This window comes from Hypomesus transpacificus, chromosome 7 (genome assembly GCF_021917145.1).
Source record: "Hypomesus transpacificus isolate Combined female chromosome 7, fHypTra1, whole genome shotgun sequence".
Taxonomy (NCBI): domain Eukaryota; kingdom Metazoa; phylum Chordata; class Actinopteri; order Osmeriformes; family Osmeridae; genus Hypomesus; species Hypomesus transpacificus.
In genome coordinates, this window is record NC_061066.1 from 5762467 (window position 1) to 5789465 (window position 26999).

Here is a 26999-nt window from a genome sequence, read left to right on the forward strand (position 1 = left end):
AGCAACGCTAGTGCTAAACAACTATTTAACTGGTCGGCTCCATGACGCCGAGTAAGTAGCTAGCTCCTGAGACTTCTCACCAAAAGAACGAAGGGGAAACTTCGAGTACTGTAACTCGCTCTGGATAAGAGCATCTGCTAAATCAGTGGTCACCAACCTTTTTAGGCCAAAGATCACCGACCTTTGCCTTGGTGACCCGAAGATCTACCTATTGAGGCGTTGAGAGACAGAACAGACTCCAGACTGAACTTACAACTTAACTTTATATTTGGCCTTATTGTAATTGAATGAAATCAAACACTTTGTGAACAATATGAACAAGAAAAAACACTTTTGCAATGAGCAGGCTGGATATGAACGGTTTTATTTATAAACTGAAGTTACAACACAACACTGACAAATTTCTCATGTGACAAGTCAGTGTGATGGCTGTGAATGAACACTGTCTGTGAGTGCCTTGTAGTTTGGCTCATAAGCAGAGACAGCCATTCTGAGGCAGTCTGTGAGGTGTCTGTCAGTAAGCCGGCTCCTGTACTTGGATTTGGTGATTTTCATCTGTGAAAATGCCATTTCACAGAGGTAGGTCGATCCAAAGTAGGCACTCACTTTTAGTGCACATGCACTGAGGAGAGGAAACTTCTCTCGGCTGAGAAGTCCCCAAAAGTCACTGTCCCTTGACCTGGCTTTCAGCTCAATGTCATTTTGCAAATCAAGCATCTCCATGTCCACTCCACTTGGCAAAGCAAATGCTTTCTCGAATTGGTCTGCAACCTCCTCTGTATTAATAGGCAGGAATGGGTTTGAAAGAAATGCAGCAATATCCTTCATGATTTCTAACTCACCAAAACGTCGACTGAACTCCGCTGCCAGTTTGTCCAGGTGCACACAGTACTGCTCAGGGTGAAAGTCAGAAGAGTCTTTGATGGACTGTGACATTTTTTCCAGGTCTGTAAAGTGTGTCAGCGTCCCTTTCCTCAGATTCGTGGTCCAGACACAGAGTTTGGCCTTGAACGCATTCACTGCGCTGATCATGTGGAGGAGGTGCCGGTCTTTTCCCTGGAGTTCGTGGTTGAGCGAGTTCAGTTTTCCGGTTAGGTCCGTCAGAAACCCCAGGTCCAGTAGCCACGCATCCGTTGAAAGTTCCTCGTGCTCCTCGTTCCTTTTCGACAGAAACGTCTTAATCTCAGGCAGCAAGTCAACAAATCGCTGCAGCACTTTTCCGCGACTCAACCACCTGACATCAGCATGCAGAAGCAGGTCTCCATACGCCGAATCGAGCTCATCCAATAACGCCTTGAATAAGCGATGCTGAAGCGCTTTTGCTCGAATCGAGTTTACCACTTTGACCACCAGTGACATGACATGAGAAAAGTCCACAACTTTCCCAGCCAAGGCTTGCTGATGAATCACACAGTGATACTTCATGAAGTCGGGGAAATCCGGATCATTACGGCACAGTGCTATAAAACCAGCGTGCACACCGCACATTGCCGGTGCCCCATCGGTAGTGATTGCCACCAGTTTCTGAATGGGGATGTTCTTTTCACGGACATAGCTTTTAAAAACGTTGTAAATATCCTCACCTCTCGTTCTCTCTTTTAATTGGAGAAGAGTGAGGAAGTCCTCCTTTGTTGTAAAGTCCTGGAAAGCCATTCTGACAAATACAACAAGCTGAGCCGTGTCCATTACATCCAGCGATTCATCAAACTGCAGTGAAAAATATTCACAGAGTGACAAGTCCTCCAACACCTGTTGACCAACGTTATCCGACAGTAACTCGATCCTTCGTGTCACTGTTGTAGGACCAAGAGGCACAGCACGGAATGCAGCTTTTATGTCCTCTTTGTTTTTGAAGGTGCTGCAAACAGTCTCTGCGGTGACGGTCATTGGTTCCTTAAACAAATCCCCATCTGTAAAAGGTCTCTTGTGTTTAGCCAAAATGTGGCTAATACGAAATGACGCCTCAGTTGCAGCCTTACTTTGAGACGTAGGTTGTGAGAAAAGCGACTGTTGAGCCTTCAACTCCACTTTCAGCTCCTGAACTTTTTTGGCGCGGATTGCGCTCTTTGGTGGATAGCAGTCTTTGAATTTCGGATGGTTAGTGTTGTGGTGCCGCTCCAAATTCCCTCGCTTAGACAGTGCCTGTGGCTGGTGGCACAACATACACACACTCTTGTCTTTTACCAAGGTAAAGATGAATTCCTCCTCCCATTCATGATGGAAACTGTAGTTTTTCGCCCTCTTTCGTGGTGCCTCTGCCATGCTTGCTAACACTATGTGGACAACACGGCCGGGTAAATAAACAAACCAACGGCAACCACGCCCACAGGTATCCTGGGATAGCAGGTCTCTCAAAGGTCGTCTTCGGGAAAAAACGCCCATTTATTCTGTCGGTGAATTGCTTTGCAACACGCACAGGCCAATATGCAAATCCAGGTACAAGAGAACGCGCGTTCAGTTTAAGAATCCTCCGCGTTCATGAATTAGTCGGAGATCAGTATTTCTGAAATTATTTTGGAGATCGACAGGGAAAGTCTCCGAGATCGACACGTCGATCGCGATCGACAGGTTGGCGACCTCTGTGCTAAATGACTAAATGTAAATGTGAGTAAGGTACCTAGGATACAAAGGATTTGTAAGGTACAAAGGATTTGTTGGTGAAATGATAATTACCTGTGGTTTCAAACCAGTGTAGCTCACTGCAGCGCTGTAGCCTACCTGAGACACACTAGTAGCTACTGTAGCTAACAAAAACATCTCCAGCTGTTTAGGAAGTCAAACGGCAACAGAACATGTTTGGCACTCCCCTTAGATTAGATTTAACTTCAATAGTTCAATAGGTGAAACTATCTGACTATTAACCTGAACTTCATTGCCACAGTCTAAACGTTGTCTGTTTATGAAAATAATTAATTTCAGACTAAACCGTACAACCGAACGTTAAATAGATTTCAACCAACGCAATCGCTACCAAGATGAACAGTAGTCTGGTACTGTACTGTAGTAGTACAATTTACCGGGGCAGCTTCTCCACACAGGGATATCTAATTTTGCGTTGTTACTGACAATGATCGCTACCAGTGAGCTTTTTTATGAATGAGCGATTTTCCCCTAAATAAATGTCGAGCTTATGTACGTTTTTGGGGGCATATTTTCAGTTAGCCGATGGTACAATACTGTTTGAATTGCGATTCCATCTGAGATAGCTACTGCCGGCAACATTGTTGTTACAATAAGCTTCAAAGGGGGTTCTTTATTAATGAATGCAATATGAGTAAGCTAAATGCCTGAAAATATCACGAGAAGGGAAAAACACGAAGGACGTTTAAGTCATAGACATTAGGTCAATTTTTACACCGGTCTGCCAAATGTATTCACTTTGATTGAACTATGAGTCTGCTATAGCCGATAATCATTCCCTCTTGCAGGGTAAATGAGAAGACAACTATTTCCTTCTACTCTTCACTCTTAGTATTTTGAGTTGTAAATGAGCAGCAAAATAAATCTATGTAATCTTTATAAATAATAAGTAGGCTATGCATTTTTATATAAAATATATTTTTAAAAATCATTAAAAAAAGGACCCCTCTGCAACCGATGCAAGCAAGCACACCCTAAAATTTCCCCAGAAATTGTACCCTCTCTAGTTATATTAAATATTAATGATTCACACCTTCACAAAGTCAACAACAACAAACAAATAATTTCTGCATATGCAGGTAGCAACGCTAGTGCTAAATAACTATTTAACTGGTTAGCTCCATGACGCCGGGTAAGTAGCTAGCTCCTGAGACTTCTCACCAAAAGAACGAAGGGGAACCTTCGATTAAGACATGTTCGTAGGTACCTAGTGAAAAGTAGCCTCAACTTTCCTAGACCTTTAGCTACGGCACTAATGCTGAAGGCTCGCTGATATAGCTGTCGGTCTTACTAGAACGGCATAGGTATGCATTGTTGCTAACGTGTGCTGACATTGTGACTGTGTGCATATGTGCGAAAGACGCGTGAGTGACAGAGACGGAGGGAGATATGGGCAATGAAATGCAGCTGAACGAATACGCTGCGTGTTTTAACCTCAATAGTGTTTAAAAAAAAAAACGCAATATGTGGCGGCCGGTGTTGATTCTGTTTCGCACTGCCACTAATTAGTCTGTGTGGAAAAGACTGCACAGAAAGGTTAGATGGGAACTATAGAGAGAGAGAGAGAGAGAGAGAGAGAGAGAGAGAGAGAGAGAGAGAGAGAGAGAGAGAGAGAGAGAGAGAGAGAGAGAGAGAGAGAGAGAGAGAGAGACAGAGAGAGAGAGAGAGAGAGAGAGAGAGAGAGAGAGAGAGAGAGAGAGAGAGAGAGAGAGAGAGAGAGAGAGAGAGAGAGAGAGAGACAGACAGACAGACAGAGACAGAGAGATTGGAGGCCCTGCCAACATAACCATGGTGGAAAGCCAGTCAAACTTTTGGCTTGTAAGACAATTTAATACAAAGGAGACAGACAGTTGTTTCATTCCAGGGGGGACTCCATCTTCTGTCATTTCCTCTCTGAGAACATGTCAGGCTTATTATCCTGGATAAGGCCTGTCCGCTCCATGCCAACACTGCCTTGTGTTCGGAGTGAAGACAGTCCAATGCAAAGCATAAGCTCTAAATCATCTCTTTAAAGACCTGTCTAGCAATTTAGGAGCTCCTCCTTGGTTTCCTACAGCCTAGGTTCCATTTCATAGGCATCCTAATCTAATTAGATGGAGGTCCAATAACTCTGTAAAAGATAGGGCTCTTTAGACAACATGGAAGCCGGGACAGGCCAGTCGTACAGGGCTCTACTCATATGGTGCTTTCTGGACTAGGCGGGGGGGAAAAAATGAATATGATGTCTTCTTTGCTTAACTTTCTTTCAGGTGTGTCTCAGCAAGCCTGAGGTATCCAGGCAACTGTAGAAATTACTCTGGTTCATTTACTGTGTGAGTTGCTCAGATGAAGGACCCCCTGACACGTTGTCTCTCTATACTCTCTGGGCCCAGTGTTAATTTTGGCAGCTATTTTTTATTTAGTCTTAGGCCGAATCCCAATACTCCCCCTTACCCCTTCCCCTTCCCCTTAGTTTTGCGCGTTCCCGTGAGAGCTAGTGGTGTCCCAATACTCTTTTGGAGCTAGGGGAAGGGCTAAGACTAAGGGCTATACACCCCTTAAAACCAAGTAAGATTGGGAGCTTACTTGAAACCTAGGGCTATGTGAAAACTGCGCGACCGGCAACAATGGCGACCAAATCATCCAGAGAGTCTGACAAATGTTATATTATCGGCTTAATTAATTGATAAAAAAATTATGACAGTCTTGTTTTGTGTTATATACAGTCATGAACATATATATTTGCAACCATTTTCCTAATTGAAACGTTTCTAAAAATCGCTAGTTTGGTACGTTAATGTTACAGTTCTGAATTGCACAACAGTCCCGCATTTCTTTGCCTAGCATGTCTACAGTTCTAAGTAAACTCCATTAGCAGCGAATTTCGTTTAATATCAGTGCATAACGCTACTTGCTTTGGAGATATCGATACGTGCTAGATGACGTACCTGTAACCAAGTGGCGTCCCATTTCCTAGGGCTATGTAGCCCTTACCCCTTACTTTCGAGGGCCAAGGGGAAGGGGTAAGTTAAGGGGAAGGGGTAAGGGGGAGTATTGGGATTCGGCCTTAGTCTTAGTCTTTAGACGAAAATGCTTATTAGTTTTAGTCACATTTAGTCATTTTAATCCTTCTTAGGATTAAAATGTTGTTCCTTTAGTTTTCGTCGACAAAAACTCAAAATATTTTATTCTAGTTTTAGTCACATTTAATAGCCATATTAAACTCCTTTTTTCCCCTTCTCAGTAGGGATGTGCATCTCCATCACTGAGGACGATGCAATACACATCTCGATGCACTGCCAACAATCCGATACATTAAAGATACATAAAAGCAACTTGTTCTGTCCTCCCTGTACCGTGCTGAGTATAGTTTGACAGGCAGCTAAACTCTTCCCACAAACAATCCACCGGAGACGTGTTCCTCCAACATCGTTGGTTTATTGAAAGTGTTAGAAGGTAAAACTGGAGAGAATACATACCAATGTATCAGTGACATGTTGCAAAATAAATACAGAAGCATGTTGATGTACAGATTGGCTTATAAAAGAAATAAATCATTAAACTCTACAGTACAAGCAGCTGGACTATACAGTACAGCACAGAGTAGAATGCTACATACTTGCTACATACTAGCTCTAGTCTAGTTGAGTTAAACGATAAGGACAAGTATTGTTTCTGAACAAAATGAAGATATTACAGAGACAGCATGCTATATACATTTCTTATTATGAAAGTTTGGACATTTCGAAAACATGGGAAAAGCCCAGTTTTACCCAAAGAAATAATGTTTACTTTGGTAACCTTGACAACCGTATTAAACGGACACAGCTGGAGCTTCGCTAATATTAAACACATAGCGTTACATAAGAACAACTTTTACATCAGATATTTAACTTGGGTGAAACCTCAACATTTCAAAACCACAATATCTTACCAAAGATGCTATCAAAGGGGCCAAAAACCATTGATGAACCACAAGCTATGTAGGGATGAACAATTAGGTTATGATACAGAAGCTGCGTCAACTGAAACATGAAACAATGTAACAAGACGTGAAACATTTGAGAGCAATGACGTCACCATGCCACCCGCACCAGCAACAAACTCAAAACATAACAGCAACAAACTCAAAACATAACACTCCCCGTCTGGTATAAATAAATACCACTACTGCTTCGATAATTAAAAACTACTTGCTACCATAGTCTTCAGGTGCAACAAGAAGGACCAGTTCAGTAACGGGTCTGAGAAACAACTTAGTTCCATCTCCTTTGGAGACTTTGATTTCTGCTCTGCGGACTTTTCTGTCTTTACTTGGGAACACTTGTGTTACAAGTCCAAGTGGCCATTCGTTCCGTTTGGTCGAACAGTCTCTCATAAGGACAACACTGCCAGGCTGAGTATCTGGCTGGTCTGAAGTCCATTTACTGCGTGTCTGCAGTGTGGGAAGATACTGCTTTCTCCATTTGTCCCAGAAAAGGTTTGCGAGACATTGTACTTGACGCCTCTGGCGTTTGTGCAAGTCCTTTGTGTCAAAGTCCCCAGCAAGAGCTATGAGTGTGTCTACTTTCTGTGTGAGTAGAGTGGAGGGAGTAAGTAACAGTGGGTCTGCAGGGTCGGTAGACACGGAGGTTAGAGGTCTTGCATTTATAATGGCCGCTACTTCGGCCATGAAGGTAGTGAGAGTCTCGTGACTGAGCCTTGTGGAACCTAAACGCTGGAACATAGCATCCAGGATGCGTCTAGCAAGACCAATCATCCTTTTCCAGGCCCCACCCATATGAGAAGAGTGAGGTGGGTTGAAGGACCAGGTGCAGCCTTGTTCTGAAAGGTATTTCTGCACTTGGCAACCGTTGATGTTTGAAGGGACTTTTAGCTCTTTGCAAGCTCCGACAAAGTTAGTGCCTCGATTAGAACGGATATGTTTGATGGGACCTCGAATGGACATGAACCTCCGGTGAGCATTGATAAAACTTGAAGTATCGAGAGACTCAATTACTTCAATATGGACGGCCCTGATACTCATACAGGTGAACATGACAGCCCATCGCTTGCTATTTGAATCTCCGCCTCTTGTACGGCGTGTGACGATGGACTAGGGGCCAAACACATCGAGACCAACATTAGTAAAGGGGGATTCAGTGCTAAGTCGATCTGAGGGTAGGTTGGCCATCTTTTGGGACAGAGATGTGCCACGAAGTTTGCAACATATGACACACTTGTAGATGAGGCTGTTTGTACGTCTCCGCACGCCTGTTATCCACAGGCCTGCCGCCCGTATAGCTCCTTCAGTGAAGAGACGTCCTTGATGATGGGTCTCTTCGTGGTGGTGGCGGATGAGGAGAGTCGCTGTATGGCAGTGGGCTGGAATGACTAGCGGGTTTTTTATGTCCTTTTCAAGTTTTGATTCAGCGATCCGTCCTCCAACTCTCAGTATATTTTTGTCGTCAATGAAAGGGTCTAGCTTCCTGAGACAGCTGTCTTTGCCGATTTCTTTTCCTTCAGATATGCACTTGAGCTCTCTCCGGTACTCATCTTCCTGCACAGCTTTGAATACCACTTCAATGGACATTGTTTTTCTGCACCACTAGTCACTTATACACTGTCACTTTCAGCTACTGGTTGCTCTATCAGTAACTTGCACTACTGCACCTCACTGTACCTCGCCAACAGGCTCCTGTATAGTCATTGACATTGCACTATTGAACTGTACTCCACTTAGGTTAGAATAGGTTATAGGGTTGGAACAGGTTTCTTGTGCATTTAGGGTTAGTATAGTGTACTATATATTGTCATCTGTAATTTAGGAAGTTTTAGTATTAGGGTTAGTATAGTCGATATTTATTGCTATCTGTATATATAGGAAGTTTCACTTATTTAAGCTCAGCATTGATGTAATTTGTGTTCCGTGTACTTATATGTTATGTTATGCCAGGTGCTTGCGTTGTCTTGTCTTAAGAATTTCAGTGCCCAGTCTTACCTTGTGTTGTTCTGTGTACCTGACAATAAAAGACTTGAACTAGAACACTTCTTTGGCCTGAGAGTTCCTGGACAGAGTACGACTCCTGACAGTAATGCCAGCCTCTGCAAACACCTTTGCTTGCAAGCTGTGGTTTCTTGTAGCCTTGAGTTATGTGGTTCAGATGGGCTATAGCACGGATGAGGGACTTCCAGCTAGAAAATCTCTCGAAGCGCTGTGAGCTGAGATGACATGCTGAGATTATGGTTTTGATTGCAGATACTTCGGGACGGATTTCCGTGTCTATAGCAGGTTCAACCAGTTCAAAGTCTCCTGTCTGGGGGCTACTGTCAGGCTTGGACAAGAAAGCAGGTAAAGTGAGCCACATGGTGTCGCTCAGATGAGCTGCTGGGACAGCTCTTGTAGCGTGGTCTGCTGGATTGAGGTGAGTGGGCACGTAATGCCACTGGTCAGGGATGGTAGACCTCCGTATCCGCTGGACTCTGTTGTTGACGTAGACATATAATCTTCTAGTCTCATTGTAAATGTAACCCAAAACTACTTTGCTGTCTGTATAGAAGCGAGTGGAATTTGGCTCAATGTCAATTTCTGATTTGATAAGTTCAGCTACCTCGACTGCGAGCACAGCTGCACATAACTCCAGCCTAGGGATTGTGAGTTCAGGTTGTGGTGCTAGTTTTGCCTTTCCCAACACGAATCCAATGTAGACTTTTCCGTTCTCATCTGTGGTTCTGAGGTAAGCTACTGCTCCTATGGCTTTAGTAGATGCGTCTGAGAAGATGCACAGTTCTCTGAACTTGGCTTGAGACGATGAGATTGGAGCATAAGTTCTTGAGATGTGAATATTTTGGAGTTCCTTGAGAGAGTCTTTCCACGAAGACCAGATCTGCTTCTTTTCCAGTGGTAGTGGAGCGTCCCAGTCAGATGTCTCAGTGGTGAGTTCCCGCAGCAAGGCCTTACCTTGGATGATCACGGGGGCGACAAAGCCTAAGGGGTCATACAGGCTGTTGACTGTAGACAGAACACCTCTGCGAGTGAAGGGTTTCCCTTCATTTTCGACCCGGAAGGTAAACGTGTCTGTCTTTAAGTCCCAGTTAAGGCCGAGGCTATGCTGCATGGGAAGGGCGTCGGTGCCGAGGTCCAGGTCTTTGAGCTCATTAGCGTGATCATCAGAAAGGAATGCCTTCATGACCTCTTTGCTGTTTGAAGCTATCTTGTGTAGCCTTAGGTTTGAGTCAGCGAGCATCTCCTGGGTTCTCTTAAGTAAACTGACAGCAGCCTCGACTGTGGGTAACGACTTCAGGCTGTCGTCTACGTAAAAGTCCCTTTCGACAAACTGGCGGACGCCAAATTCTGCTTCGCCTTCCTGTGCAGACCTTTTGAGGCCACAGCTGGAGATGGGCTGTTGCTGAACACGTGGACCCAGGGGCGGTTCTACACGGGGGCCTACAGGGGCCAGGGCCCCTGTAAAAATGTCTCTGGCCCCCCCTGTGGCCCCCCTGAGCTGACAAAAAAATACAAAAATAAACTTCTTCTAGTAGTCATCATGAAATGAGGTAGGGACATTGCAGCCTTTTTTTCCCAAGTAAATACAAAGGTTAGAGAAACATATCAAGGTATTGAGAGAACTGAAGAGCTGGAAGAGGGAGAGCCAGAGCCGTTTGTATGATTTTAATGTAAAGCAATTTACAATTAATAATTTAATGTTTAAATATCATGTGTTTGTTTTTAATGTGCCCCGCTGATTAAACACTGGCCACCCCTTGGCCCCCCCAGTAAAATCTGTCTAGAACCGCCACTGCGTGGACCCTCATGCGATACTCTTTGATGTCCTTTTTGAGGTTGTTATCTTCAAACCACAGGAACCTTAGAAAGTTCCTATCTTGTTCTCTGACCATGAAGCAGTGAAACATTTGTTGGATATCCGCTGTAATGGCGATGGCGTCTTTGCGAAACCGGATAAGCACTCCTAGAAGGGTGTTGTTAAGGTCTGGTCCTGTCATGAGAACATTATTCAAAGAGACTCCCTCGTGCTGGGCACTTGAGTCAAATACCACCCGAATCTGCCCTGGCTTCTTTGGATGGTATACACCAAAGGTTGGAAGATACCAAGACTCTTCATATTCTTTTAGAGGGGGTGCCAATTCAGCGTGTTTGTTTAAGAAGATCTTCTCCATGAATGACAGGAAATTATTTTTCATTTCTGGTTTCCGATCGAAGTTTCGTCTGAGAGAAGAGAGGCGATGACATGCCTGTGCTCTGTTGTTAGGTAGGTGGCGTCTTTTGGCTTTAAAAGGCAGTGGAGCCACCCAGCTGTTTGTTTCGTCTCGTTGAAGATAATGCCTTCATGCGAACCATGGAAAAAGGGTTCCTTAACCCTTTTTCCATGGTTCGCATGAAGGCATTATCTTCAATGGAGGGGGCCAACATGTTGTCTCTCTTGGTTCTCTGAAAGACCATGCACCCCAAATGACTTTCTTTGTTGTCGCAGGAAGATGTGTTACTGTTACACTGTTCGCAGTGGAGGGATTGTCGAGCGCTGTCAAGTTTTTACTTTATTACGAAGCGATTGGGACAGGGCTGAAAGAGGGAAGGACGACCATTTTCCAGCGTGTGGGTGAGGTAGGTGTTTACAGTGGTTGGTTTGTGAGCGCCTCCCAAGCATACAGTTCCTACAATGACCCATCCGAGGTCATGTTTCTGGGCATAAGCAGAGTCGTGAGGGCCGTTGATTTGTTCCCTTACTTTATGGACCCGTATCATGTCTCTTCCAATGAGAAGCATGATGGGAGCCTTTGGGTCAGGCTCAGGAATCTGGTGAGCTATGCTTCTTAGGTGAGTGTGATACAGAGCAGCCTCACAAGTTGGAATTTCAGACCGATCGTTTGGGATTTCATTACATTCAATGAGTGTTGGCATAGTAAGAAACGTCTGGCCATCGGAGGACTCAATTTGGAAGCCGTTGGCCCTCCTGCCAGCTGTTTCAATTACTCCAGCACATCTCTTGAGAGAGTATGGTGAGCTGGGGCCTTCTATTTGGAAGAAATCAAAGAACTCGCTGTGGGCCAATGATCTGTTGCTTTGATCATCTAGGATAACATAAACATTGACAGACTTCTCTTTGCTGCCAGCTGGAAACACCTTTACGAGGCAGATCTTTGAACATGACTTGCCACTGAGACCTCTGCTGCAGACTTGAGTGCATTTTGACGTAACATCAGCTAACGAACTGTCGTCTCTCTCCCCGCCATGCTCTGTTGCATGACCTGTAGAAATCCAAGGGGCTGGTCCAGGGTGGAGAGCTGTGGTGTGCCCTTTGCTATTACACTCTGTGCATTGAACATCCATATTACAGTTCTTTGCGAGATGCGTTGATGATGCACAGCACCTGAAACAGATGCTATTTTCCCTTAAGAAAGCTTTGCGTTCTTCCAGGGGTTTCATCCGAAAGCCACGGCACTTCTGGAGAGAGTGAGGTTTCTTATGCAGCGGGCATTGTCTAACATACTCGTTGTTTGTTCTCTGTATTCCATTCTTGTTGGCTGGGGTGTTTGATGGGTGGAACGACCCACTGGGGGACACATAGGTTTTATGGACTAAAATAGATGTTCTCTGATTGTTGTGTTTTGGGGAAAGCTTCTCTGGTTTAGGGGGACCTACAGTAGACATGGTGAGGTCAAAGCTGGGGTCGTTCCTGGCAGTGTTAATTTCGTCGACGAAAACTATGACGAAAAATGTTCGTTAACGACCTTTTTCCCATGACTAAAACAAGACTAAGACGTGACAAAAACGGATCTTTGAAAATAAAAACTATGACTAAATATATTATAACTTTCGTTAACGAGACGAGACGACACGAACATGTTGGTGGTTGACGAAGTCACAATACTTTTTTTCCCCAATAATTTTATATTTAGATAGATTCCTCCTCTCTGTTTACTAAGCGCGCTCTCATCTCTACTGCTGTAAGTGGCCGATTCTCGTCAAGTCTCTCGGCCAAGTTTCGCACGAGTTAGAGGCTTGTTCGGGTGAGTGTTATCAACCCATGCAATTGGCAAGATATGTTGTGCTGGTGCTGCTATAACGTACACAGGCAGCACGGCTAATTTAGGTTGTCATCTGAAGAGGCTACATGGTATTTGTGTGGAGACGTCTGCCTCCCCCTCGGATTCAGCTATGGCTACAGTCTGTGGCTAGCTCCACCGGTACCTCTAGCAAGAACAGGAATTCTATATTCTCAGAGAAACAAATCCCTGTTGTGTACGACAAAGTAAGACGAGAGATAGCTGAGTCATTAAGAAAAACCTTAAAGTAGGACATGAGTTCAATTTAGTGTGTGGTGTTAAATGAGTGTTTACAGCAACTTGTGACTGCCAGTAGCCTAATATAGTTTACAATTTTTTACTTTCAGAGAACACATAGCCTACAACAGGAAAAAAGGACTAGTTTAAGGCAAGGTCCAGGCCTGATGTTATGTCTTCAGAGACTTTGTTTAATATGTGAAGTAAAACTTTCACTTGTTAATTGATTATTTGCTGTCTGACAGAAATACATCATAATGTAGGCTACCATATTAAATTGCATAGCATCATATTGTTTTGCATCGCATCTGATTGAATCACATCTTGTCAAATCGCACTGCATCGCAATAGGGGTGAATTGTATCGCATTAGTAGTTGCTTTTATGTATCTTTAATGTATCGGATCGTTGGCAGTGCATCGAGATGTGTATTTCATCGTCCTCAGTGATGGAGATGCACATCTCTACTGAGAAGGGAAAAAAGGAGTCTAATATGGCTATTAAATGTGACTAAAACTAAACTAAAAATGTAATTAGTTTCCGTCGACTAAAACTAGACTAAAACTAAGAATGATTAAAATGACTAAATGTGACTAAAACTAATAAGCATTCTCGTCTAAAGACTAAGACTAAATCAAAAATAGCTGCCAAAATTAACACTGGTTCCTGGTTCTTGCTTCATTGCAGATAAAGTCCACAAAAAAAGAGAAAGGGGGGAAAGGGGCATTGTGCTGCTGCTTGTACTTTGAGCCCTGGTAGATCCACTTCTTTTGGAGATTGTAGGGTATCTTTAGGACTATGGGGGCAATACCTCTACACGTCTCTAAGGAGGTGAGACCAGGGAGATCTCCTTCAGCCTTGGCAGTGAGAAACTCTATCAGTAGGTCACCAAGCTCTCTCAGTTTGGGGTAATCCTTATTGGAGATTTTGGGGAAGACGTCAAGTCTTTTGAATAGAGCACTTTCGATGACCTCGGGAGAACCGTAACACTCCTCGAGCCTATTCCATACCATTCTAAGGCCTCTTTCTGGTTGGTTTACGTTAACTGCTCTTATACGTTTCACGTGATCAGAAGACTCAGATCCGAGCCACTTTGCAAGAAGGTCCATTTCTTCTGAAGGTGACAGATCTAGCCCCCTAATGGCATTTAGAAATGAGGATCGACAGGCTCTGTAACTCTCAGGACGATCGTCGAAGGCAAGTAGGCCCGTAGAGACTAATTCACGTCCCGCAAAGAACCTAACAAAGTCTGTCATGCCCTGCCTTTCTTGTGAATGACATGACCATTCATGGTGACACCGAGGGCTAGCTGAAGGGTATTGTCCATTGGATGCGTGCCTATTTTCACTATCACCTTCTTGTCGTTCGCCTACATGCAGGGATGCTGTGGCCTGGAGTACTGGCATATTTGCAGATTTGTGCATGTGAATGTTGTCAGATGGTGAAGGGCTGATTGGAGTATTGTTCCATGGGGTGAGGTGTGAAGTTATATTGTCGTTTACAAGAGATGGGTCGAAGGATGGGTCTTGTTTTACACCTTTATCGAAGATGGCTTCTATTTCTGGGATGGACTGGGTATTTGATTTAGGGAGGCATTGCACATAAGATGAGGTGCGTTGGGTTGAATCATGAGGTTTAAAATGAAGATCAGAAGTACAGCTGCGCCTCTAGTTATCGAAGTCTGCGGCTGCTTCTAGAGTTTCTGCTTCTGCAGCAGCTGCTTCTTTCTCAATGTTCAACATTTCAAGCGTAGCCTCTATTTTAGCTTTCTCTAGCTTCATTTTAATTTCTTTTTTGGCAAACAAAGCTCTTGTTTTTGCTGCTTCTGCCTTAGCGCGGGCCATGACGGCTGCGGCACTAGTTGATGAACTCTTTCATGACGTTGAGACGTGAGACCTTGGGTCGTACAAAGATGGTTCTTTCTCTGCCATTATGATAGATGTTACCTGCGTGGAGGTGCTTCGTTTTTCGTTAACTTTCCTCTGAGCCGTCAGCTGTAGCGGTTGCTTGTCAACTGGATCTTTGAAACTCTTGTCTGAAAGTCTTTGTTTTACTGTTCTGTCCTCCCTGTACTGTGCTGAGTATAGTTTAACAGGCAGCTAAACTCTTCCCACAAATAATCCACCGGAGACGTGTTCCTCCAACATCGTTGGTTTATTGAAAGTGTTAGAAGGTAAAACTGGAGAGAATACATAACAATGTATCAGTGACATATTGCAAAATAAATACAGAAGCATGTTGATGCAGTGTTTCCCACACAGACTAATTTGTGGCGGTGCGCCACAGAATAAACACCGGCCGCCACACATTGCGTTTCATAAAAAAAAATGTTTTTATCGCTATTTAGGTTAAAACACGCAGCATATTCGTTCAGCTGCATTTCCTTTCCCCTGCTCTCCCTCCGTCTCTCTGTCACTCATGCGTCTTTCTCACATATGCACACAACGTCAGCACAAGTTAGCAACAATGCATACATATGTCGTTTTAGTAAGACCGACACCTATATCAGCGAGCCTTCAGCATTAGTGCCGTAGCTAAAAGTCAAGGAAAGTTGAGGCTACTTTTCGCAAGGTAACTTACTCACATTTACATTTAGTCATTTAGCAGACGCTCTTATCCAGAGCGACTTACAGTACTCGAAGTTTCCCCTTCGTTCTTTTGGTGAGAAGTCTCAAGAGCTAGCTACTTACCCGGCGTCATGGAGCCGACCAGTTAAATAGTTGTTTAGCACTAGCGTTGCTACATGCATAATGCAGAAATGATATGTTAGTTGTTGTTAATTTTGTGAAGGTGTGAATCATTTTGGATTAATATTTAATGTAACAAATTATTAACAAATTAACTGTGTAACGAATTATTAACGAAGGAATTATTATGACCCCCCCCCCCCCGGTCTGACAACCCCCACCCCTCCCCGCCACAATGAGATTTCTAATCTGTGGGAAACACTGTGATGTACAGATTGGCTTATAAAACAAATAAATCATTAAACTGTACAGTACAAGCAGCTGGGCTATACAGTACAGCACAGAGTAGAATGCTACATACTTGCTACATACTAGCTCTAGTCTAGTTGAGTCAAACGATAAGGACAAGTATTGTTTCTGAACAAAATGAAGATATTACAGAGACAGCATGCTATATACATTTCTTATTATGAAAGTTTGGACATTTAGAAAACATGGGAAAAGCTCAGTTTTACCCAAAGAAATAATGTTTACTTTGGTAACCTTGACAACCGTATTAACCCTTTACTGCCTGAGCCAACATTCCGAACATTCCATAAGCTGTTGAAATATGATATTCATATTCATATTTTATGATTTTTCATATTAAATCATACTCCTTAACTGTTTATACCATCTTGAAGAGGAGAACTAGGGGATTTTTATCATGTCAATAAATATATGATCACTTGAGGCAAATCATATTTTATCAAAGTGGTTTCAGGCAGCCATTTTTTACAAAAACTTCTCCATCCACCATGCCTCATCAGACAACTGAATTTTTGACCACTTTAATTACAAGATTGAGAAATACTTTGAGTAGGTTGAATATCCACAAGTCTGTGGGCAATGTAGAACAGAAGACAGATTAGAAATACCATATTTTGTTTAAAAGTTATGACCATTCTAGTGACTAGTGGAGACATAGGGAAACCGGAATTATCCTGTCCCAAAAGTAGCTAGCGCTATGGCTGGATCCTCCTCTCGATAACTAAAAAACGTTCGAGTTTCTTCCACAATCGACCAAATTGGCCAAACAAGGCATGTACATTTAGCTTACAGTGTACATAATCTACCAGTAATGTTGTTTTTCCAAGATTTTTTATAAATCTGCTCAAATCGAAGCTAAACAGTGCTACTACCGTCATAGCTGCCTGTCACAAACGGCCAAGCCGGACACGTCATTCCTTCCTGAAAAAGTCACTCCCACAAATAAATTCTTCTTAAGTAAAAAGTTGAGACTTTTAATTGACAATATTGACAACACATATTAAGGAACTTGTCTTTACTCATAATATCGTTTCCGATTTCAAATCGAAGCTGTAAATCTAACACTGTAGGCAATCTCCCATGGTCTCCGCTCTGGCTCCGCCTCGGAAAACAATGGCTGCCGTTGCAGATGATACATTTATTTCCCCCTCCCATTAACCCCTTAACCAATGATATGTGCTTTGAGCTTAAGTTGTCATGAGTATCTGGCAGTTTTCAGAAATAAAATCTGTGATTGGATGGCAAAGTTATTAAGGCGGGAACCATGGGAATTTTATTTCCCATATTTGAATGGTCCGGCAGGAAAGGGTTGTTAAACGGACACAGCTGGAGCTTCGCTAATATTAAACACATAGCGTTACATAAGAACAACTTTTACATCAGATATTTGTCTTGGGTGAAACCTCAACATTTCAAAACCACAATATCTTACCAAAGATGCTATCAAAGGGGCCAAAAACCATTGATGAACCACAAGCTATGTAGGCATGAACAATTAGGCTATGATACAGAAGCTGAGTCAACTGAAACATGAAACAATGTAACAAGACGTGAAACACTTGAGAGCAATGACGTCACCATGCCACCCGCACCAGCAACAAACTCAAAACATAACAGCAACAAACTCAAAACATAACACAACTACTAATGCGATACGATTCACCCCTATTGCAATGCAGTGCAATTTGACAAGATGTGATTCAATGAGATGCGATGCAAAATAATATGATGCTATGCAATTTAATATGGTACTTAATGATGTACTTCTTTGTCAGACAGCAAATCATCAATTAACTAAACAAGTGAAAGTTTTACTTCACATATTAAAAAAAGTCTCTGACAAAAGATAAAATAACATCAGGCCTGGACCTTGCCTTAAACCAGTCCTTCTATCCTGTTGTATGTGTTCTCTAAATGTTAAAAAGGATCAACTATTACTGGCAGTCAATTTGCTGTAAACACTCATTTAACACCACACACTAAATTGAACTCATGTACTACTTTAAAGTTTTTCTCAATGACTCAGCTATCTCTCGTATTACTTTGTAGTACACAACAGGGATTTGTTTATCGGAGAATATAGAATTCCTATTCTTGCTAGGGGTACCGGTGGAGCTAGCCACTGATTGTAGCCATAGCTGAATCCGAGGGGGAGGCAGACGTCTCCACACAAATACCATGTAGCCTCTTCAGGTGACTACCTAAATTAGCCATGCTGCCTGTGTACTTTATAGCAACACGACATATCTTGCCAATTGCATGGGTTGATAACACTCGCCCGAACACGCCTCTAACTCGCGTAAAACTTGGCCGAGAGACGAGAATCGGCCACTGACAGCAGTAGAAATGAGAGCGTGCTTAAGAAACAGAGAGGAGGAATCTATCTAACTACAAAATTATTGGAGAAAAAAAAGTATTTTGACTTCGTCAACCACCAACATTTTCGTCTCGTCTCGTTAACGAAAGTTATAATATATTTAGTCATAGTTTTTATTTTCAAAGATCCGTTTTCGTCACGTCTTAGTCTTGTTTTAGTCATGAGAAAAAGGTCGTTAACGAACATTTTTCGTCATAGTTTTCGTCGACGAAATTAACACTGTCTGGGCCTCATATACTAACGCTTTTGCGCCCACTTCAGGCGTATTTGTTTCGCAATGTGCGCTTAAAAGCATGGCGAGATATGTACAAGCATGCCGCACTGATGTAAAAGCGCAGACTGCCTGTCGCGGGAACGGAAAATAGCAAATTGTGCTTTTGCGTGTCATGCACATGCATTCACGGGAGGGTCAAGGGGAAAAGTGGGAGTTGGGAGGGGATGCGTAAAGTGCATCTAATTAGGGCTGGGCGATATATCGATAAAAATAACTATCGAAGTAATGACTTCCCTCGATAAAGATATCGTAACATGAATTCATTTTCAATAATATCGATAATGTTGGTAGAGAATAACAAGGAACAGCAGTCCATTTAATTTCTGTGATGCAGCAGGAAGTTGCGGAGAAATGGTAGCCTACGCTCACTAAAATATACTGAGCACGTCGAGTGGAGTAGCTAATGTTAACTGCGGAAAATTTGTCTTATTGCCGAAAACAGTGGCAGCGATAGCCATGGCGAAGGAGCAACTTCCAATGGAGAAATTGTTGATAAAAAGGGTTAGTCTTGTTCAGTTATTTGGAAGTTGTTTGACTTTTTGAAATCCGACAAAGAGCAGAGCAATGTTCGGTGCAAATTGGTGTAGTAAACAAACAGGTGGTTAAGTCTGGTAATACGACAAACTGCTAATGTGGACTTCTTGTTGACCTCGACCTACGGTCTCGGTTAACAAACGTTTTAACAAATCTCTGCTTACAAAGGTGTTGGTAGATCTGTCGAAAGACCATATTCGTTTTTTTATATAATATAACAACACGTAGGAAAATCCCAAATCAAACACGACGAATCTGGTGCAGACGATATGTTGTCAACTTCTCCAAGGCAACCGCTTGCTAGGTCCGTAAATCATTTGCGGATTTTTTATAACGTCTCTGGACAGCGTTTTGGTCCAATTATAATACTAATATATATATGAAACCTTTTTTACCACCTGAAGCAAAATCACTCGTTGGAACATGCAGAAAGTGTGAGTTTGCGCCAAGCAGGCCCGTAACGGAAACACATGAGGCCCCCCCGCAGAATAAGCCTGAGAGCCCCCCCCCCACCACATATGTAACGGATAATGTAATACAAATACCGACGGGACGAACAGGACCCCGACGCGATCAACTGAGCTTTTTGGAACATTCTGAAGAGCCGTATAATAAATGCAACATATCAAAAGCCAAGCTTGTCTTTTGAGGAAAATTTATTCAATTAGAAAAAAACGCTCAAACGGTTTGCAGGTGAATAGCCTACACATGTGCGCGTCTTTTAGCAAATCTGTGTGCAAAGTCTTTTACCACAGTCTTTACATATAAACTGCACGTTCATTTTCTATGTGTGAATCTTGTAGAAAGCAATGACAGTATACATTTTACACGATCGTAATATGTATATAACTGAAATACAATGACATATTGTAACTTTGATTGTTTTTTGTATGTTTAAATAGTCAAACGCAATCGCTGCAACTGCACGATACTACTGTCGCATACGTCGGTATGTTACCGAGGTGAAATCAGATTCATATTCGAGATTCAACAGACATTCATATTCGTACCTCCGCGTCATATTTAGGGACCGGGGTAAAAGAGTTGACAGTCCGAATGTTTTTTCAATATCTTTGTCAAAATCCACCATACCAACTTCATATTTGTTCCACATTCTTCTACTACTGACTGACCAATTTGTACAACCTTTGGTTTGTTGATAATGTTGATTATTGATTAACCCATAGCTAATAAATCAAGAAAAACACCAATATTTCAGTGTTTCCTCAATAACTTTGTCAAAAAGAAACATAGAAACGTCAGACCTGTTTCACATTATTCTACTACTAGCAGACCAACTTGTCCAAGCTTTGGTTTGGTGATAAAGTTGATTATTGATTAACCTGTATTGCCAATAAATCAAGAAAAACACCAATATTTCAGTGTTTCCTCAATATCTTTGTCATACATGACCACAGAAACGTCAGACCTGTTTCACATTCTTCTACTCCTAGCTGACCAAGTTGTCCAAGCTTTGGTTTGGTGATAAAGTTGATTATTGATTAATCCATAGCCAATAAATCAACAAAAACACCAATATTTCAGTATTTCCTCAATAACTTTGTCAAAAATGAACATAGAAGCTTCAGAACATTTTCACATTATTTTACTACTAGCAGACCAACCTGTCCAAGCTTTGGTTTGGTGATCAAGTTGATTATTGATTAACCTATATTGCCAATAAATCAAGAAAAACACAAATATTTCAGTGTTTCCTCAATAACTGTCAAAAATGAACAAAGAAACTGCAGACCTGTTTCGAATTATTCTACTCCTAGCTGACCAAGTTGTCCAAGCTTTGGTTTGGTGATAAAGTTGATTATTGATTAATCCATAGCCAATAAGTCAATAAAACACCAATATTTCAGTATTTCCTCAATATATTTGTCAAAAATGAACATAGAAACTTCAAACTTATATTTTTAGGAAATACTGAAATATTGGTGTTTTTATTGACTTATTGGCCATGGCCCTGGTTAATCAATAAACGTCTTTATCACCAAAAAAAGCTTGGACAACTTGGTTAGCTAGTAGTAGCAGAATGTAAAACAGGTCTGAAGGTTCTATGTTCATTTTTGACAAAGATATTGAGGAAATTCTGAAATATGTGTTTTTGTTGATTTATTGGCTATGGGTTAATCAATAATCAACTTTATCACCAAACCAAAGCTTGGACAACTTGGTCAGCTAGGAATAGAATAATGTGAAGATATTGAGGAAACACTGAAATATTGGTGTTTTTCTTGATTTATTGGCTATGGGTTAATCTGATGTATGATGTCACAGCCTCTGTGAGCTCATCCAGACTATTGGTAGCAGTCATGAACATGTCCTAGTCAGTACAGTCCAAGCACGCCCGCAATTCCTCCATAGCCTCACTGGTCCACTGTTTTATGTCCTCACAGCAGGCTTACAGCGCTTAAGCTTCTGCCTGTATGCAGGAATCAGGCGGACCATGGCGTGGTCTGAGTGACCCAGTGCTGCTCGGGGAACCGCATGGTATGCTTTACTGATAGTAGAGTAGCAGTGATCCAAAGTGTTCTCTTCTCTGGTAGGGCATTTGATGAATTGTCTGTATTTGGGGAGTTCTTGAGTGAGATTGCCTTTGTTAAAGTCGCCTAGCACAATAACCAAGGAATCTGGATTTTCATGCTCCACGCACAATATGTGGTTTGCGAGTACACGTTGAGCCTCGTTGGCGCTAGCCTGAGGGGGCATGTAGACGCCGACCAGTATGAATGAAGCAAACTCACGTGGCGAGTAAAAAGGTTTACAGTTAATAAAAAATGTTTCCAGATCAGGAGAACAATGCTGCAGAATCACGGTCACATCTTCACACCAGCCACTGTTAATATACCACCGCCTTTCGTTTTGCCAGAAAGCAGGGAGTCACGATCCGCTCTCAGCAGTTTGAAACCTGCTAGCTGTAGTGCAGAGTCTGGGATCATTTCACTCAGCCATGTTTCCGTAAAGCACAAAACGGAAGATGAACCAAAGTCTCTGTCTTTCCATACCAGTAGCTGAAGTTCGTCCAGTTTGTTGCTCAGCGAACGAACGTTGGAGAGAAATATCCTTGGTAACGCTGTGCGCAATCCGCGCTGACGAAGTCGCACCAAAGCACCGGCCCGTTTACCTCTCCTACGATTCTTCGCTACTAGGACAAAGCCGAGAGTGGCTTTGACTATAATTCCCACTAAGTCTGCCCCTGGAAGCAGAAAAGTGGGAAATAAATCCACAGGAGTTGTAGTCCTGATGTTAAGAAGTGCTTCTCTTGTTAGAGAACCCCGAAAATCTTGGCAGAACACTGAATTAACAGACAAAACAGAGCACACCGAGCTACCGTGGCTGCCATCGTCGGCGCCATCTCGATCAAATTATACTTTCTCGATTGAAATATACTTTCCTTTATTTTTATATCAACTCTGGAAACACAGACAAGACAATAAGACATCCCATGTAATTCAAATTGGATAAAAAATAAACGGGGGGCCTGCCACGCACTCCCCCCATCCCTGCGAGGCCCCCCCGCGGTGCGGGGGCTGTGGGGATAATCTTTACGGGCCTGGCGCCAAGGTATTGATAAGAAGGCTATCGATAAAAAGCAAGGTTTTAAAAAGTTTTAGTTACTTGACCCCAGGTACGTGCTCCCTGGCCGCAAACATTTCTCTCACACTGCTCTGCCTAAACCTTATGCCGAGTGTAGGGAAAAAGTTGAGGAAGAGACTTATAGCTACTACAGATCTGTGGTATATCGTTTGATTATCGTTATCGAATGTAAATATAAATATCGAAAAAAATTACCCATATCGCCCAGCCCTACGTCTAATTATGTTTTCTGCGGTGTGTACAAAAAACGCCTGTGAAAGCACGCCTCTATTTTGCAGTGAAAATTCTGTGCCTCCTAAAAGATGGTGTAAACCGGGTATATGCGGGTTTCCTCGCATATGCCTCCTGGTGAAGTGGCAGCAGTAATCCGAGCAAGACGAAGGCATGGGCCAAGGAGACGAGCTGGAAGGATTTTTTCCACAAGGATCACACTTTTTCAGATGATTGAACACGAAATCATTATGCGTTACAGATTAAGGGCCAATCCCAATACTCCCCCTTACTCCTTACCCCTAGCCCTTAGATACCCCTAGCCCTTGGCTCTCGAAACTGAGGGGTAAGGGTTACATATTCCTAAGAAATGGGATGCCACTTGGTTACGGGTACGTCATCTAGCACGTATCGATATCTCCAAAGCAAGTAGTGTTATGCACTGATATTAAACGAAATTCGCTGCTAATGGAGTTTACTTAAAATTGTAGGAATGCTAGTCAGAGAAATGCGGGACTGTTATGCAAATCAGCACTGTAACATTAGCGTACCAAACTAGCAATTTTTTGTACAGGACTTTGTATACCACAAAACAAGACTGTCTAAAAAAAATTATCAATGAATTAAGCCGAAAATATTACATTTATCAAACTCTCTGGATGATCTGGCCGCCATTGTTGCCGGTCGCGCAGTATTCACATAGCCCTAGGTTTCAAGTAAGCTCCAGATCTTACTTGGTTTTAAGGGGTGTATACCCCTTCGTCTTAGCCCTACCCCTAGCTCAAAAAGAGTATTGGGACACCACTAGCTCTCACGGGAACGAGCAAAACTAAGGTTAAGGGGTAAGCGTAAGGGGTAAGGGGGAGTATTGGGATTTGGCCTAAGCAGCCATGCAATATTACAGTTACTGGAATTTGTAATTTCGGTCCAGATGGCATTTTTTTTGTGTCGGTGTGGAATTCCAGCCTTGTTAATTTAATTGTATTATTTAAAATTGCTGTTACTTTATGAACAAGCACATCAATTTCGTTATCACTAAATCTTTGTTTTTGCTGTTTTGACTTTGGTGGCTGATCCATGATAGAAAGAGAGGCGGCCCATTCAATTGCGTGTTTAAATGCTCGTAATTTACGGTATAGTGGGCCGAGAAAGGCGCTGATTACCCAATGAACTGCAGGTTTGGTAAATACGACGTAAACTGAAGTGTCACAGTGTGCACTTTCTGCGGGTTGGCCATTGTGCTGATAACATTACGTTTGCAAATGTACGTACATGAGGGCCTCAGTCTCTGTGTGTGTGTGTGTGTGTGTATATGTGCATGTAAATCCTTAACAGACCCTCTACTGGACCCCCTGCAGTTTGCCTACGGAGCCAACAGGTCTGTGGACGATGCAGTTAATATGGCCCTCCACTTCACTCTACAGCACCTGGACTCCCCAGCATCCTACGCCAGGATCCTGTTTGTGGACTTCAGCTCTGCCTTTAATACCATCATCCCCGCTCTGCTTCAGGACAAGCTCTCCCAGCTGAACGTGCCTGATTCCACCTGCAGGTGGATCACAGACTTCCTGTCTGACAGGAAGCAGTGCGTTAAGCTGGGAACACAAGTCTCTGATTCCCGGTCCATCAGCACTGGATCTCCCCAGGGCTGCGTCCTTTCTCCTCTGCTCTTCTCCCTGTACACCAACAGCTGCACCTCCAGTCACCCGTCCGTGAAACTCCTGAAGTTTGCGGACGACACCACCCTCATTGGGCTCATCTCTGGTGGAGACGAGTCTGATTATAGGTGGGAAGCAGACAATCTGGTGACCTGGTGCAGCCAGAACTACCTAGAGCTTAATGCTCTCAAGACAGTGGAGATGGTTGTGGACTTTAGGAAGAACACCGCCCCACTCACCCCCATCACCCTGTGTGACTCCCCAGTCAACACTGTGGAGTCCTTCCGCTTCCTGGGCACCATCCTCTCCCAGGACCTCAAGTGGGAACTGAACATTAGCTCCCTCACCAAGAAAGCACAACAGAGGATGTACTTCCTACGGCAGCTGAAGAAATTCAACCTGCCAAAGACAATGATGGTGCACTTCTACACAGCCATCATTGAGTCCATCCTCACCTCCTCCATCACCACCTGGTACGCTGCTGCCACTGCCAAGGACAAGGGCAGGCTGCAGCGTATCATCCGCACTGCAGAGAAGGTGATTGGCTGCAATCTGCCTTCCCTCGAGGACTTGCACACCTCGAGGTCCCTGAGACGAGCGAGGAAGATTGTGGCGGACTCCTCCCACCCTGGACACTCCCTGTTTCAGTCACTCCCCTCCGGCAGAAGGCTGCGGTCCATCAGGACCAAAACCTCACGCCACACAAACAGTTTCTTCCCTTCCGCTGTTGGCCTCCTCAACAAGAGCCCACACTGACTGAATGTCTTAAAACTTTATATTTGCACTACATTCAATTCCTGTTATATTGTATTTTAGATTGTATTTTATACTGTAAATTGGCAACTTATATTTTATTTTATTGTATATTTTATTCTAATTGTATTCCACTTAGTATTGCTAGTACTCCACTTAGTATTGCTAGTTTATGTATCCTTAGTATAGTTAGACCTCATTTAAATTTAAGATTCCTATATGTTTATTGTATGCACCTCCCTGCCAAAGCAAATTCCTTGTCTGTGTAAACATTAATGGCGAATAAACCCATTTCTGATTCTGATTCTGATGTGCATGCATACACGTGTGTGTCTGTGCGTGTGTGTTGGTGTGTGTAAGGTAGGGGGCGACCGGTCCGCAGCTGAGCAAACAGGGAAAGTGTCGGATATCCACCGGATTAACTCACTGACGTGCCCACAAATACTGAGTCAAACAGATGGTACTTGAAAGGATGCAGACCCAAAATGCAACACCAACGCAAAACAACACATAAACCTGACATAGATCGACCAATACTCTCGCAAACATCTGTCTTCTTCTGGTTGTCTAGCTTTCACCTCATAATAGGAGTTGTTAGCTTTAGCATGGACATGGGAAATCAGGCATTCTATGTGGTGTGTGTGCATGTGTCTGCGAGGGTGCGTGCATGCACACTTTTTCAGCTCGGGCTATGCTGATGCGTTTTGAGGCAGAAGCGAGCAGAGGTGCAATTGCACAGCCAGGTGCTGCCCTCTCTCACCCTCATGCCTTCCCAGAGTCCACTTCCACCTAGTTAATTAGGAGAGCCTGAGGGCAGGGGGTAGTACCATACAACAGCTGTATAATCTACTATCACAATGAGCATGTTGGAGGGTGAGTGGGCGTTTCTGTGCATCGTATGGGAATTTGGAGGGGCATGAGCATTTGCGCACGTAAGTGTGCTTGTGGGGGGAAGGACAACTCACCCTCGCACTGCTTGCCGTCTCCCTTGTATCCTGGCTTGCAGATGCATTTGAAGGACTTGGGGGTGTTCTGGCACAAGGCGTCGATGTGGCAGTCATCCGTGTCCTCTGAACACTCGTCTGCATCTGCACACAACAGTGGATGAGGCCAGACAACTTTTAGGTGCACGGTCGACCACAACTTCTTGATGGAAGTCAAAGCCTTTCTATTAGATGGATGCCTAAATTAGGCACAACGACTTGCCAAGTAAAATATCATGAAATTAAAGTTAAAATTCATACACATACATTTCTAACAAACAGGAAAAAATGATTCCAAAGAGAGGGACGAAAGAGACAGAATTTGTGTATGTGTTTATGTGTGTAAAGAGAGAGACAAAGAGGGTGTGGGAGTGTACGTGACTGAGAGTAGAGACTAGTGAGTGAGGGTGTGAGTGTATGTAAAGAGAGAGAGAGATTGTGTGTGTGTTGATCAGTTCATTGTTAGAGAGGCCTGTCACATCTGGGGCAAGATCCTGGGGCAACTAATTACATCTCATTCACACACAGACACACACACACATGGTTGGGGGGGTTTAAAAGAGAAATAGAGCAAAAGAGGTACAGATAAAAGACTGAGATTAAAGACAAGCTGAAAGAGGGCTGAAAGAGGGATGAGGGATGGGTAGGGGTGTGTGTGTTTCCAAGCCTTTTCTCTACATCTTCTTCTATGACTGCACTGTTGCATATC

At 43.2% G+C, this 26999-nt stretch overlaps 2 protein-coding genes across 4 annotated transcripts in view; both read right to left on the bottom strand.

Moving 5' to 3' along the window:
* scube1 (signal peptide, CUB domain, EGF-like 1) overlaps positions 1–26999 on the bottom strand; it is a 324611-nt gene that overhangs the window by 296273 nt on the left and 1339 nt on the right. For all 3 annotated transcript variants that reach the window (XM_047022448.1, XM_047022447.1, XM_047022445.1), the window contains exon 2: positions 26273–26395. In XM_047022448.1, coding sequence (XP_046878404.1) covers positions 26273–26395 — 123 coding nt within the window. The remainder of the gene's footprint in view (positions 1–26272; positions 26396–26999) is intronic.
* Positions 6155–8251, bottom strand: LOC124469279. The gene has a single exon (XM_047022449.1). The coding sequence runs from the start codon at positions 7655–7657 to the stop codon at positions 6809–6811; it is 849 nt and encodes a 282-aa protein (XP_046878405.1). The 5' UTR covers positions 7658–8251; the 3' UTR covers positions 6155–6808.

Bases quoted from the DNA above. Each gene is read 5' to 3' on its own strand.
- LOC124469279 (XM_047022449.1), bottom strand. From the start codon at position 7,657: ATGTTCACCTGTATGAGTATCAGGGCCGTCCATATTGAAGTAATTGAG.